The following is a 14,174-nucleotide window of genomic DNA, read 5'->3' on the forward strand; positions in this document are numbered from 1 at the left end:
CAGATCTAGCTAATTTTGAATGCAATAGGCTTGAAACATTCTCTATTTTGCAGTTGTTGAAAATCTACTGAATAAGAAACTGCCTACAGTCAACTTCTGGTTATATTTGTATTGAAAAGGTATCTTTAAATGCTGTAACATTATTGTTTAGAAACAGTTCAAAGTCCTTTTGCCTTGGAGAACTACAAAATGTCACTCTTGGGGTAATGTGGGGCATGGTACCATGCTTACAATTCATTCCTCTTCAATGATTTCTGTAAATTGTCCTGCCTATTTTAGCAGCAGCCGTATAATAATAGCTCCTTTAATACTACGCAGGCAGTACAAAGGATATTTGTGAAACTCCAGATAACAAAATATGACCTTTAATTTATCAGACAAGTCTTATGTTTTCTTATCTGCTTCTTGTTGGTTTTCATCTTCTCATGCTTGTTTTTGATATAATACAGCAATCTCTCAAAATAAGCCAATCTCTCAAAATGTACCAAACTGAGACAGATACTGCATTATAGTGAGGAAGTGAGAGTCAGGGAGAGCACACTCTTCATTTAATTACTAATTAATCCAATGAAAAATAATCAAAAACAATACAGGGCAGAAGGGAGTTGATTTGAAATGAAGGTTCAACTCCCCCTGAGAGGTTAATGAGGGTTTGAAGTTCAATCTTGTAGAAAGTTGTAAAAATATTATTTGCTTTGTTTAATACGCAAGCATGAAATAAGGAGCTTGCAGGCGAATATAAGATGTTTTGGTACAGTCTGTAGGATAAATGGGCATCTTTCAATAGATGTGGTAATTGTATTCTTAAAGGCAAACCTAAGTTTTCCTTTGTTTTTAGCAATGTTATAAGCCCCTAGTGAGAAATTTCACAAGACTGCATGAAGATGGCATTTGGTGGGCAAATAGTCTCTTTGGATGCTTAATATTTATTATAAGAAATTTGGAGTTCCTGTAACCCTAAAGGGTCATATTATATTATGGTCAGTTAGTATGAACTTGCCAGGCTTGACTCTTCAAAGTTTGGAGGAGTTGTAGGCTAGGTTGATCTTTATAGGCTAGATTGTCTCAAGAAGGTAAGGCATTGAAAAGCTGCACTCTTACTTATTTGCTACAGGTTCTTTCTCTAACTCAAGAGTTTCTTTGCACTTTTATCTTCTCACTGAGATGACAGTAAGATTTGTTCAAAATGTTCACATTCTGCAACTCTGTGTGTTCCTTCCCTCTGAGCACTGGAGGAGGCTCAAATCAGCCTTCTGGGTATGTAACTCCTCATACAAGAGGAGGAGTTGCATCTTCAAGACTGCCCACTGCATCCTCCTGTGTTTCTTCCCACACACTGTAACAAGAAGAGCTGACGTCTTTCAGCAAGGGAAAATGACATATACCTTCATCTGATCCATCCAGAGCTCACTTCTGGATCAAGCACTGGCTAGACAAAGTCTGTAAGCGCTCAGCAAAAATATAGGTCAGAGCAGTGTCCCCCAATAACACAATAACTTCCTGGGGTGAACTTGGACCTCTTATCTACCCCATGCAACCCAGTCTCAAGAATGTGTGTGCAATAATGGAAATAGATTATATGAAAGAACTTTAGTATGGGCTACTACTGAGATTGTGATTTCATTTCCTGGCCATGAGGGACTGTGGACTGTACACCCCCACGTCCCATCCAGAGCTGCTATGGCTTCCTGTCACGCAATTGACATTTCATTCAGATTTCATCCCTACCTGCATCTGGAGGAATGAGGTGGGTCTCTGTGTTCCTCTTGCAGATGTCAGGGGAGTCTTGATTCAGAAAGAGCAGTGTCAAGATCATGATGAGCAAAACTAAGGGAGAGAGAGTTGTTTATAAATGGAGATAGACCTTGGTTTCATCACTTTGTTATTTATTTCCCTAACAGATCACTGGGACTAACAATGTGAATTTGTATTCTGTTAAAGGGTTTGTTACAAAGAAAATATTCTCTAGTCTAGGTTGCTCTTCACAGACTTACGATTTTCAACCTTCTTACTTATTCCCTTTCAAGGATGCTGCTATTTCACATCAATAACTGACACCTTTATTTCAGAGCACAAAATAGAATTACACTCCAGCCCTGACAATATAATAAATCAGGAGGGATAAAACACATATTAGTGAAGTTCACATAGTTGGTTTGTCCCAGCTGACCTATAGATATAAAGGTATGATTAAAGTTTTTTTGGACTGCTTCTTCTCAGTTGTGACACAAGATTTAACTCTGACTCAAAGATTTGACCTTTGCTGCTCTTCTCTGCTTACCTTGATTCTTTGGAATTATTGTTATTCCCTTGAAGCCTTCCTGCCAGCATGGAATTAACACTCTGTTGTGACAAAATATTGTGTATTTGGCAGAAGAATGAAGCCATCTAGAATTCAATCAGGTTAGACAATGTCATGGTGCACATCCTGGGTGAATCATTTCTCCCCAGCTTTTTTAATCAAAGAAATCTTGGTCATATAAGCTGGAAGAATAATGCTGGGTAGTCACACAGCTGTCTACAATTAAAGTTTAGGCACATCAGGGTTTTTTTTTTATGAATTATGATTTAAAGGATGCCTGCCAGAGCACTTAATCTTTCAGATGGGTAACAGAATAAAATCTCAAAGCCGCAGGTTTATTTAAAGTATGAAAAAATTTATTAACCTTCTTGGAAGTGTTTTTACTGAAGAAGTTCCTTGTGGTTCACCATATTGGTAAAAACAAGCATAAATAAAGGAAGGTAGAAAAACATCAACTGAATACTCCTGAGGAAAACAATCTGTGGTATTTATGATTTCTCCACTGGGGATGAGATTATAAAATGAGGGAAATGCATACAGTTTTACTGGGTCTATCCACATTCAGTGTAGCAGAGTGTATTATCCAAACCAGCTGTTTGGGAAGAAGCAGTTATGTAAACTATGTGTGTTTTTCATTATGTAGTAAGTAGGATTTTTGTTGCTTTTAATAGAGTTTCTGTTATTTTCAATTCTATGTATATTTTTTTTTTCATGTAGTTGTTATGTGTCTACTGGTTTCATCATTACTGAATCCATGTGTTCTCTTTGAAACTAAATCCAGATAAGTTCCACACCATTTCCCTCTAGCCTTTCCATTTATATTACACACTAGAAGAATTTAAGCTAATGTAATTGTGTCAAATTGAGATGTATTTCACAGTGCACTTTTCCCTGATGAGGAATGGTCTAATGTAATCAGTAATTATTTTTTGTGTGACCTTTACAAATCAAATTGTTATTTCCTTGCTTTTCATTTGAATTTTGCTCCCAGTGGTGTAGAACTGCTGCAGCTAGTAAAAAATACAATTTATTGATAGAATCACATTATAATAGTCTCAAAAACCACATGTATTGTATGTTTTAATGAAATAATTCAAACAAATGTATAAGCTGGCCAAGATTAAAATTTATGCCTTTAGTTCAAGAGGAGTTTCCACAATCACCATTGAGATGTTCTGGAGTAGCTGCAGAGTAGTGAGTGGACCTAGCCTGAGATAGATTCCATGTTAGTCATGGAATTACAACAGAGAGTTGTAACAGCACTAAGGATCCAGTCAGGTGGCTGCAGGGGATCCTCTTACCACATGTTCCTGATTTACACCTACTGGGTGAATAAACAACACAGTTTATTGCCTTCTCAATATAGGCAGTTGTGGACACTTTGCCATGACTTCCTGGTTCTTTTGGGATCTAGAGAGCATTTGTTCATGAAAGGCATCCAGTGAGTAACTGCGTGGAGTCGATGGGTGAATGATAATCTCTATCCATGACACTTATTTCCATTATGTTAATGCATTCCTTAGCCCACATACCCTTCTGAACAACTTAGCCTTTCTTATAGATGACATAGAAGAATGTCACTTCCCTATTTAAAAAAAGTATAGATAATAAAAAAAAAAAAGAAAGGTACTCATGATTCATTTACTGTAAGCTAAGGAAACCTTTTAGAAATAGGATGTTCTCTCACTTATTCAGTGACTCAACTGATAAAGCCTCAATAGAAACTGTCGAAACATCTTATTGAAAAGCTAAATGTGTAATGTGTTAAAAGTAACTGACTGTCAGAAAATATAAATTATTAGCTCACTGGTTTAGGTATACATATATACACACATATTTTGAGGGAAGATGCAAATCCAGAACAGAAACATGTAGGATCATGCAATTTTTTTTTGTTGTTGTTCTTGTGCTGGTTGCATGACATTTCTCATGGGTTTTTTTTCTGGTATTTCTCAGATTTCCATTTAGTCCCAGGAAGTTTGCTGTAAGAAAAGGAGGCCAGGATGAAGAGAAGCAATTTTAAAGATCATAACAGGAAAAAAAAACCTTAAAACTTTCTGTATTCTCATATTATCATAGTAGTTGTGTTGTGATGTGTTTAATTCTAAATTTTCACTTTCTTGGAGAAGTACAAAACAAAAAGTTTCAGTAAAATGTTTGATGTTCAGTTTCAGTTCTGCTTTATGGAAAATACATCTAAACTGAGGACAGAGAAAAATGTACATACAAACAAAATGTATACATTTTGCATATATGCATACATGTCCATATATTTTTTTTAATATGACATACACTTAGATGTTCACACTGTGTATTATTTACTCAGAGAAATTGTAGAACCACCTTGTGTGGTTGTCCAAAGAAATTGTGGATGCCCCATCATTGGAACAGCTCAAGGTCAGGTCAAATGTGCTTTGAGCAACCTGATCTAGTGAAAGGTGTCTTTACTCATAGCAGGGAGGTGGGAATACATGATCTTCAAATGTCCCATCCAACCCAAACCATTTTATGATTTAATACCAGAAAGGGAATGAACTGGAAAAGGCCATCTCCTCAAATGCAAATAGATCAGCTTCTGGCATGGTCAATGATGTCCATGCTAAACCAAGTGAGAGATGCATGAAACATGGAAAATACCAGTCCTCAGCACTGCAGAATAAATATCTGCATGAAACCACCATGGTTTCATTTGCATTTGGGGTGCTATTGTACTGATTCTTCCCTGCAAGGCTTGTAATTTTGTGGCAAACTGGAAGACTGATCTCCTGAATTTGGATAATATTTCTGTTTGACCATTAGCAGTAGGATCCTTCTAGCTCAAAACCCCATCTCTCTGAGCACTATGTGGGCTTACTGCAGCGTGTGCTTACATTTCCACTGCAGATGTGGGACTTGGTTTCTTGGTTGGTTTGGTGGGTTTTGAAGTCAAAGAAAATATGCATGATTGAGCTAATATGATTGACTTTGTATTTGGACATGGTTTATGAATGACTGATTTTTACTCATCTTGCTCTTCTTATCTCTCAGATTCTTTACTAATATGAACCAATTTAATGAAAGAAAAATAAATTTTTTGTCTAAAACTCTGCTGCCACCAAAAGCCTATACATTGAAGGAAACATTTAGGTTTGCCATTCTCCTAAGTAGCTTCCTAAGTGGTATTCTGAGGGATCACAACTATATCACTCAAACACAAAAAACTTATTTACAACTAAGTATTATAAATAAATATTTAGTGTGTTGCTAATCTTCCCTCATCTGCTACTTATCTGATTGTACCAGCCTTATTTTATCTCACTGTTTTAGTTAAGTCAGAGATCTCTGCACTGACTGAGAATAGATACAGTTGGCAAATATGACAAGTTTGTCCTCTGCATTCCTGGGTTCTGGTTAGTTCTTAATTTATGAAACTCCACCACAGCTGGCCTCTTGCTAAATTTCAAAGCACTTCCATGTTTCAGAACCAGGCTACCTTTCAGCAAGTCACTTTTGTCAAAGCCTTGGTATTCCTTCTTAACATTGTCAAGGAGTCCTAAGAAAATGTACAAACTGTGAATGCCCTGTTCTGTACCATGTATTTGAATCTCTGGATTTTATTTAAATGAAGCGAAGAAATGTGTGTTTTTTCTGCTTAGGAATAAGTTACAGCAGGACTATTATTAGACAGAAGAAGTAAGTGTGCCTTAGATGGTGATTTAGAGTTGTGTTCTTCTTCTTTAAATGACTAACCTGGAGTGAGAGGTTGGATGTCTTTTGAAAACTTAAACCTGTTTCACCTGAACATGTTTAACTAGTTAATAAGAAACATCAAAAAAGACAAAACCCTGAGGTCAACTATCATTTTTTTGTAAAGCCATTCGATGATGTTTAAATTTGTTTTTTGGGTCTGTCTATAACATAAGTTTAATAACCTAGCTCAAATGCAGATTTCTAATTTTCAATTAACATAGGAATAATTTTGTTTGCTAAAATAAAATAAATGAATGAATGAAAAGTCTGAACCATGAAATGTTCTAGGTAGCACTTTTTAAAATTCCAAATTTCAAAAAATCATGTGGCAACTGTATAGCTCAAGCTTTAAGTATTAACTTTTAACCTTTGACCTTACAGATTTTAACCAATGAAATGTCTCTTTAAACTTTAAAGGAAACAATGATAACGAGCGCCTGGCGATTGCTAGACAGCGAATTCCATATCGACTTGGTCGAGTAGTTGATGAATGGCTACTCGACAAAGGTAAAAAACATTGATTAAAACTTCAAATAAAAAAATAATTTGAACATAACCAAGTAGTGCTTCATTGTAACACTAATAAACATAAAAATAAATTTCAGTAAAACTAAATTAAAACAAATTTTAAAAAGTAAAATATAGAGTAATATTTGCATACCTTGTATAATAATTTCTATACATTTCTAGAAGTACCAGCTGTTTAATAATCTTACCCTGTTAACTTAAGGTTAAAGGGACTGTTAAATATAATCCACTAACTCAATCTATGAAGGTACTCATAGCAAACATTAACCAAAAATTATAAATCATTCATAGATTATATTACATGTTCCAGCATCTAAATTATTAACTAAAAATATCTGTAGTTATGATATCTTCATTATGGTCCTGAAAAAAAATTTGTTTAAACTGTAGGTATCTTAAATAGTGGGCAATATGAATTGCCAATCAAAATGAAGTCCCTTTAACGTTTGCAACCTTCTAAGGGGATTTTGGAACAAACACTAATTAAAACAGAACTTAAAGTTGTGTGCATGCTTTTTGTGAGCAGAAACCAAATAGTCACTAAAGTGACTATTCTATTTACTAAGAGTGGTACTGTTGCTGAGGATTTCTCTGTTTAATGGAAATGTGCCATGATTTCTCCATTGGTATGTGTATCATTTCTAAAGCCGCTTTTACATCTAAAACCTTTTATTTTAATTGATAGCCTTGCTGAAAGCCAATCAGACATCTATTTTTGAATCTACCTCTGAGACACTCAGTGTGAACCACGTTTCTTTTCAGTGTTTGTGTTGAAGGGACATAAAACATTTAAATACGAAAAGGAAATATTTAATAAAAAATGTAAATAATCACTTATATAGAGATGCAACTGATTGCTACATAAATTCTTTTAAATTCACTTGATCTTGTGACTTGATGGCATATAAACTTTGTGTGTATATACATATTTGTATATGTCTATACATACATCAACTCACTTGTACATAAAGCTATAGGCTCTATGCTGCATTACATGGGAAAAAAACTTTTTTAATGTTGGCAGACTTGAAGAAAAAGTTATCTTAAGGAATTAGAAAACCTGGCATTCTTGAGACACACCAAAAAGTTAACACTGCTTTCAAGTAAAAGGAAGAGGGGTATATCTTGTAGTGCCAAACATATTTGCAAATATATTTGATTGGCCTTTTAGCAAAAAAACATATAAATCCCAAAACGCCGTATATTAAGAAAAATGCAAACGCTCTCAAAATTTGTGCATTTCATGGACACCTCATTAAAAAGCAATGAATTATGAGTCAAATACTTTTCTTATAGTTTATTGCTCTCATTTTTCACCCCATGACAATCTGTTATCACTTATGTAGAGTACAGCGTTCACAGTCAACATTTTTGCATGTATATAATATTATCTTCACAGGGCGTCAGCTCACAATCTTCAATAGCCAAGCAACCATAAAAATTGGAGGCAAGGAACGTGGCCACCCTTTCCAAGGCCAGCTCTCTGGTCTTTACTACAATGGCTTGAAAGTTCTGAATATGGCAGCAGAAAATGATGCCAACATCGTGATAGAAGGAAATGTGAGACTTGTTGGTGAAGTGCCTTCCTCTATGACAACCGAGTCCACAGCCACCGCGATGCAGTCGGAGATGTCCACTTCAGTCATGGAAACAACTACCACGTTGGCCACGAGCACTGCCAGAAGAGGAAAGGCTCCGACCAAAGAACCCATTGGTCAGGTTAGTCAGCTTCCTAGCCTTTTGCAAATATCTTTGCACTTCTGAGCGTGGCTTCCTTTGTCACATTCCCTCTGCAGATGAAATTGTTCCTGTTAAAGAAAGAAATGCATGAGTTATTGTTGAAAGTTCTGTACCATACACAGCGCATGGATGTGATGTGGTGTGAGGGAAAGTAAGGGCTTTGCTTTTCTTCTAAATTAGGCAAACTTACCAGTTCAGATTGTTCTGGTGCTGAGCTATATTGCTCTGTCATCCATCTTCATAGTGGTGTATATTTTTAAATACCCTTTCTTCCTCTGATGGCTTACATCGATTACTTTCAGTGTAGGAATGCAGGATGTCTGGAATTAGAGATAATGAAATGAAGTGGTGACTTTATCCATGAGATAGAGAAAAGAGATCCAGTTTTAAAGAGAGAACAGGAAGGAGGTGTGAAGACAAAAAATGGCAAGAGGCTGGAAAAGAGGGAATTAGCACTTTCTCTAGTCCCACGATTGATCATCTTCTCTGGCAGTACTCTTCACAAGAGGCAGTGGCAGCAGAGGGAATTAAGAGCACTCTGCACCATGGGAGACTCAGCATCCAACTCAAAGGCTGTTGTTTACTGTTTGTTGAGGTTATTTGCATCTCATGAATTTGGTGATATATTTAGTTGCTTTCAGGTTTTGTCAGGATCTCTGTATAATATGTGGGGAAATTTAATTATTGGGAAAGGAGGGGAGAAAAAAAGGTGAGTGAATTAAGTGCCTTCATCTTGTGGATACCCTGAATATCATCCACAGACATTGTGCTTTAAAAAACCTAAAACTTATCAAGATGCTCCTGTGGTGGGGAAGATTCTTTTATATTTATTCTTTCTTTAAAAGTAAAACAGCAACAAAAAAAAAAAAGAAAAAAAACCAGACAAAACATACAAACAAAAACCCCCTCAACCAAACCAAGGAAAAAAAGAAGTACACTGCTAAAAGCTTTTCTTGTTCGTTTGGTTCACAAGCTTGTTTGTGCGCCCACTGTGCCATCAAGCCATGACAGACAGCTGCACTCCTGAGATCCAGAAGTAGGACAAGGAACACAGAAACATCATGAGGGACAGGATATGCTGAACAGGGTTCATTTTCTCAAGAATGAAGCATATGCAGATTAGACAGAGGCTGAGGTCAGGTTGACTGTTTTCTGTGTAAAACTCAAGTCACAGTGTGAATTGGGGCATCAAATTTGACACTTCAGTTTTTCTGTCTGTAATACCTTTATATGCTTTATATTGTGGATCAAAAACTACAGTAAAGCAAAAGTTAAAACTGTTATTTAACAAACTTGAAGTAGTACATTTAAGATAAAAATGATCCTTTAAAAAAGCATTTTGACTTGTAGGTTGCAGGAGATTTTAATAATTATTGACATAAGTGACAGAGTTTTAAGAAATAGCAATACATTTTCTTTGTTCTTAATTCTGTTTTACATAGTATCTTGCAATCTATTATCCAACTAGTCTGACCTCAGTATTTTGCAGCAGCAAAATTTAAGACTTCCTCAAATTTCCTAAAAGAAGATAGATCTCTAAAAGTGTAGAACACCCTCATAGTGTGGAATAATTTGAGCTAAATTAATGTTACCAAATTAAAATTAAATTAAATTAGGCTGTTCTGTAAGTTCCCAGAATACTGTTGGCCTCTGCCACTGTCTCATGTAACTCCCAGGCACAATTTTGGAGGAAGAATGTCACAGAAACCATTCTCAGTTGGCACCCTACATGATCTGTAGGCAGCAGGAATTTACTGTTATAATTGCTTTGCCAGTTGACCTCAGTTTCTGGGAGTATTCCCCAGTATAATTTGCACACTATTTGCATGTTTAGCCACTAAGACTTTTCTTTTTAAGGTGTTCCAATTGAGAATTTTTGGAAGAAAATTTTCTTAAGCTAACAACTGTGGTGAAGTCTGAATGTCCTGCCTGGTAGAATCTCTGTGTGTCATTTTATACACTTAATTAGTCAGGGACTGCACTGGAACACACTTTGCCATCAGGCCCATGACTTGAATTCGAGAAATTGATAACCTCCGAAGTCAGAGGTCAAATTTGTCTGCAGGATGCTATACTATTCATGCAACAAAAACCTAAGAAGCTACTGAAGCACCTTAGAGACATAATCTCTTCATTCATACTGACACCTGGAAAGGTTGACCTGGAACAGAGACTAGGCAGAGCAAAAGGAATAAAACAGGTATTTATTGAAAGGATGCACCTTGGGTACTGCAAGACCCCGGCTGGGGCTACACCCAAGTTGAATCCAAGATGGATCCTGGTCACGAGTTTTTACACTTTTGTAAGTTTTGGTTCATCTACATATTGGGGTCAATTGTCCAACCACAGTCCCCAGGCCATGAAGTCTCAGCCTCCTGGCTTGCCCCCTTTCCCTCACCATCATTTATGCTTTTTGGGTAACAGATGTCCTTGATTCTCTAGCTAGGAAGGAATTGTTTTGTCTAACTATCCTTTGAAGAGAGCTTACTAACACCTAATATGAAGTTTCAGAGTTACATACCAAGCAGCAGAGAATTTGAAAAATATAAAAGCTAAAACCCAAGACTTCAATACCTGGTTCTTATTCTACCTGCATGTAATAATTTCTGAGCTTGTGACCCATATGGCTCCCACGGGTCTGACCTGCAGGGTGCTGAGTAATCATTTTCCATCTTGATGTCACTGGAGATAAAGGCACTCACCATCTCATGGACAAAAAAAAATCTACCTTTGATTTCTTCATTCTCTTTCATTTTTGCCCTTTTTATTTTTCTGATATTTGCTTATATATAACCTCTGCAATGGTGTCAACTACACTGACATACAGTAATGCACAAGAAGTAAAGTTACCTCTCCAGTATTAATTAGGTTACTGAGGAAAATATCCAGCTGAACAGCAATTGCTAATGAAAAAACCTTACATTATTGCAAAGCAAGAGCAGGGCTGAAATAGAATAGAAGCAAATGATCTAATCAGTCAGAGATTGTTTGCTCCATTTGCAGAGGCATTGAATTCAATTAAAGATTGCAATACTTAAAGAAGATCATTTAAATCTCTATTTATAGGAAAGGTTCTTTTAAAAAACCTACAACGTTTAATTGATGGAGTCTCTGCTCCCTCACAGATATTGACAAAAGCAGTATACGATGCAAGATACACATGGGACTTCCAGAAAGTATGTTGAATACTGTTCTGCATGATTTTAGATGAAGGAGGTTTTAGTGCTTCTGAGAAAGAAATGCTTTTTGCTGAAGACTCTAAATGAAGGTTTTCCCAGCTTGGAAATATTTTAACAATGGATGTTTTGGTGATGACAGACATCTTAATTATTGCACTGGGAAATGTAAATTTTTCAAAAGGGAGAAAGGTACTCAGAGCTTATTGAATGTCAATAGTAGGTGAATGCCTGATTTTCCTTAGTGCCTTAACTCCTCCCCTCTACTCCCCATTTGATTATAATGGCATTCAAGCTGTCAGCCTCCATGCAAGGCACCGCGTAAACACAGAAGAAGTAAAAATCCCTGCCTCTAGTATCTCATAAAATAAACAAAAGGTATCAGGTAAAGAGGAGGGAAAAAAATAGGAAATCAGGAAGTGGGAGGAAGAGGGAAATAAAGCAAGCATTGTGTTGTGTCAGTGTTGACAAATGTGCAGATTTGCAGCCATTGTGGGAAGGACACTTTACTGCACTGTGGTTTTTTATCCAGGCTTTTCAGACAGCTGTAGCATCAGCACAGAGCTACAGCAGATTCTGGATCAGTAAGGTTAAGGACTGGGCTGCCTGGTCAAGCAGTTGGTGAAAAGTTGGCACCAGCCCTGGCCACTGGCATGGCAGCTGGGGATTGCAGGGGAGGTCCTTTGCTTCCCCCACACTGCATAGGAGGCTCAATACTTTGAATACTTTTATGAGCATGGAAAGAAATCCCTCAGGTTAATTTTTGCAAGAACAGGACATGCGCTAAATGAAAATATGTGTTGCTAACTTTTAGGGAGCCTTAAGTATGCACTGAGACTCAGAAATCATTAATTTGGTGTAAGAATATCACCTTTTTATGAATTTATTCAGCAAAATGATACAGTTAAATTCTTCCTTCTTTTTGTCTTTTAACACTTTTAAGAAGTCTAATTTGCAAATTTTTCTATTCAGTTGTGAAGGTGATAAACATCTTTTAAAACTGAAAATAAAGATTCTCATGTTGTAGAACTCCAGGAGCTGAAATGTTAAGCTAAACACAGAGTACTGCAGGGTTTGCAATAAAAATTGCAAGAGTTGGCAGAAGCCTGAAAGGCTTCAAAAGGACTTAGAGAATGGGTTTTGCTTGAATTAGGAAAGCCCAATCAGTCCTTTAGTATCTCTTTGGCACAGCTTTGTGAATCTGTATTAACTGGAAATCATAAATGAAGTGATAGTAAATCAAGAATAATATGCTCATTTCTCATCCCTTTCTAAGGGTTTGATTATGACAGCCTATCCACAGAACAGCCTCTACTTTCATGCACTGGAAACCGTTTCTGAAAACTGCCTGCAAAATAGCTTTTTTTAATTTTCCATAACGTATTCTGGCAGTCCTCTTTATTCTCATCAGGGTGGGTTCTTATCAATAACACTAAGCCACTTAGCCAGCAATTGCTATATACTGTGAGATGATTACATGTTTGGGAACAATAGGCACTGATTTTTGGTCAGGCAGAACTAAATCAATGAGCTGAAATTTGGTCAGTTGCCCTGGAGGGCATACATCAGGTGAAGGGTGTGTTTCCTTGTATGTATTGAAGCAGCATATTTAAATAGCATTCATTGTAGCAGGGACAATGACAGGCTTGGCTCAGAGACTTCACCTGCCAAATAAAAACAAGCAGTGGAGAAAACAGGGTTGTTATCCATTGAAAGAGTTCAATTTTAAGAATGGCAATTGAACACATGACCTCTATACAGAACAGCAAATGTGAGCATGTTTTATGGAGACACACTGATTATTAAATGAATGAAGATAACATTAATAGGAGGATGAGTTTTTTCCACCCATTTTGGTTTAAAATAATGTACTGTATAGTTTGTAAAGTCCTGTTTCTATGCACAGATACTGTGTTCTTTTCATGTATCTGCTTCCACTTCTTTCTCTGGATGGTCACACCAGCTTGTCCATAGTTCATCAGCCCCAGTAAGCAAAGCTCCTCCCCAGGGCTCTGATAAATCACAAGGATTTGACTCAACAGATGCTCACTAGTGTAAAGTGAATGCCTCAGCTTCCAGTATCCCAGTGCACAGCACCTGTACATGTCCCTTAGATGACAGATCCTGGAAAATTTGAGTGTTTAGGACAAATCTCATTTGCAGTAGGATCTCTGTGCAAAATGGTGGTTGTGAAGTGCCCATGTTTCAATTGCAGATTGACAGAAACTTACCTAGGTGCATGAAACCCATGCACTTCTCCTTGGTTAATTTTTTTTAGAATATCATAATAAAAATCCTAAGATTCTTCTAGTGATTTTTTGATCATTTGATTAATTGTTTTAAAACACAATTGCCAACATCACTGATACTCAAGATGTCTAAACAATTGAAAAGAGGATACAGTAAACATTAAACTTCTCTTTGTTTTAATATTTGCTACCTGATCACATTTGATATTCCTGCTGCAAAATATTTGCATATTGAATATTGGCTCTTCAGTTTGAATATTGAAGTTGTGTAAATAGGGTGGCTTTAGAAAATCAGTATTCAGTGCAATTGCCTCTAGAACTGGCTCATTGGTTTGTCGTTTTCAAGTATTATGTGATCTCATGGTTGTCTGTCTACTCCTCTTAATAAATATTGCATTCCTTGACCAATTCTGTTAAATCTGGTTCAGCATAAAGATTTCAAGGATACTA

The 14,174-nt window shown here is 36.6% G+C and overlaps 1 protein-coding gene across 28 annotated transcripts in view; it reads left to right on the top strand.

Moving 5' to 3' along the window:
- The window catches only part of NRXN1 (neurexin 1), a 682,314-nt gene that overhangs the window by 577,588 nt on the left and 90,552 nt on the right, over nucleotides 1–14,174 (top strand). For 19 of the 28 annotated variants that reach the window (XM_033055067.2, XM_033055066.1, XM_033055068.1 and 16 more), the window contains 2 exons: nucleotides 6,449–6,538; nucleotides 7,959–8,278. In XM_033055067.2, coding sequence (XP_032910958.1) covers nucleotides 6,449–6,538; nucleotides 7,959–8,278 — 410 coding nt within the window. The remainder of the gene's footprint in view (nucleotides 1–6,448; nucleotides 6,539–7,958; nucleotides 8,279–14,174) is intronic. The other 9 variants (XM_033055084.1, XM_033055085.1, XM_033055086.1 and 6 more) reach the window with 1 other exon arrangement.

The sequence above is a fragment of the Catharus ustulatus genome, chromosome 3 (genome assembly GCF_009819885.2).
Source record: "Catharus ustulatus isolate bCatUst1 chromosome 3, bCatUst1.pri.v2, whole genome shotgun sequence".
NCBI lineage: Eukaryota > Metazoa > Chordata > Aves > Passeriformes > Turdidae > Catharus > Catharus ustulatus.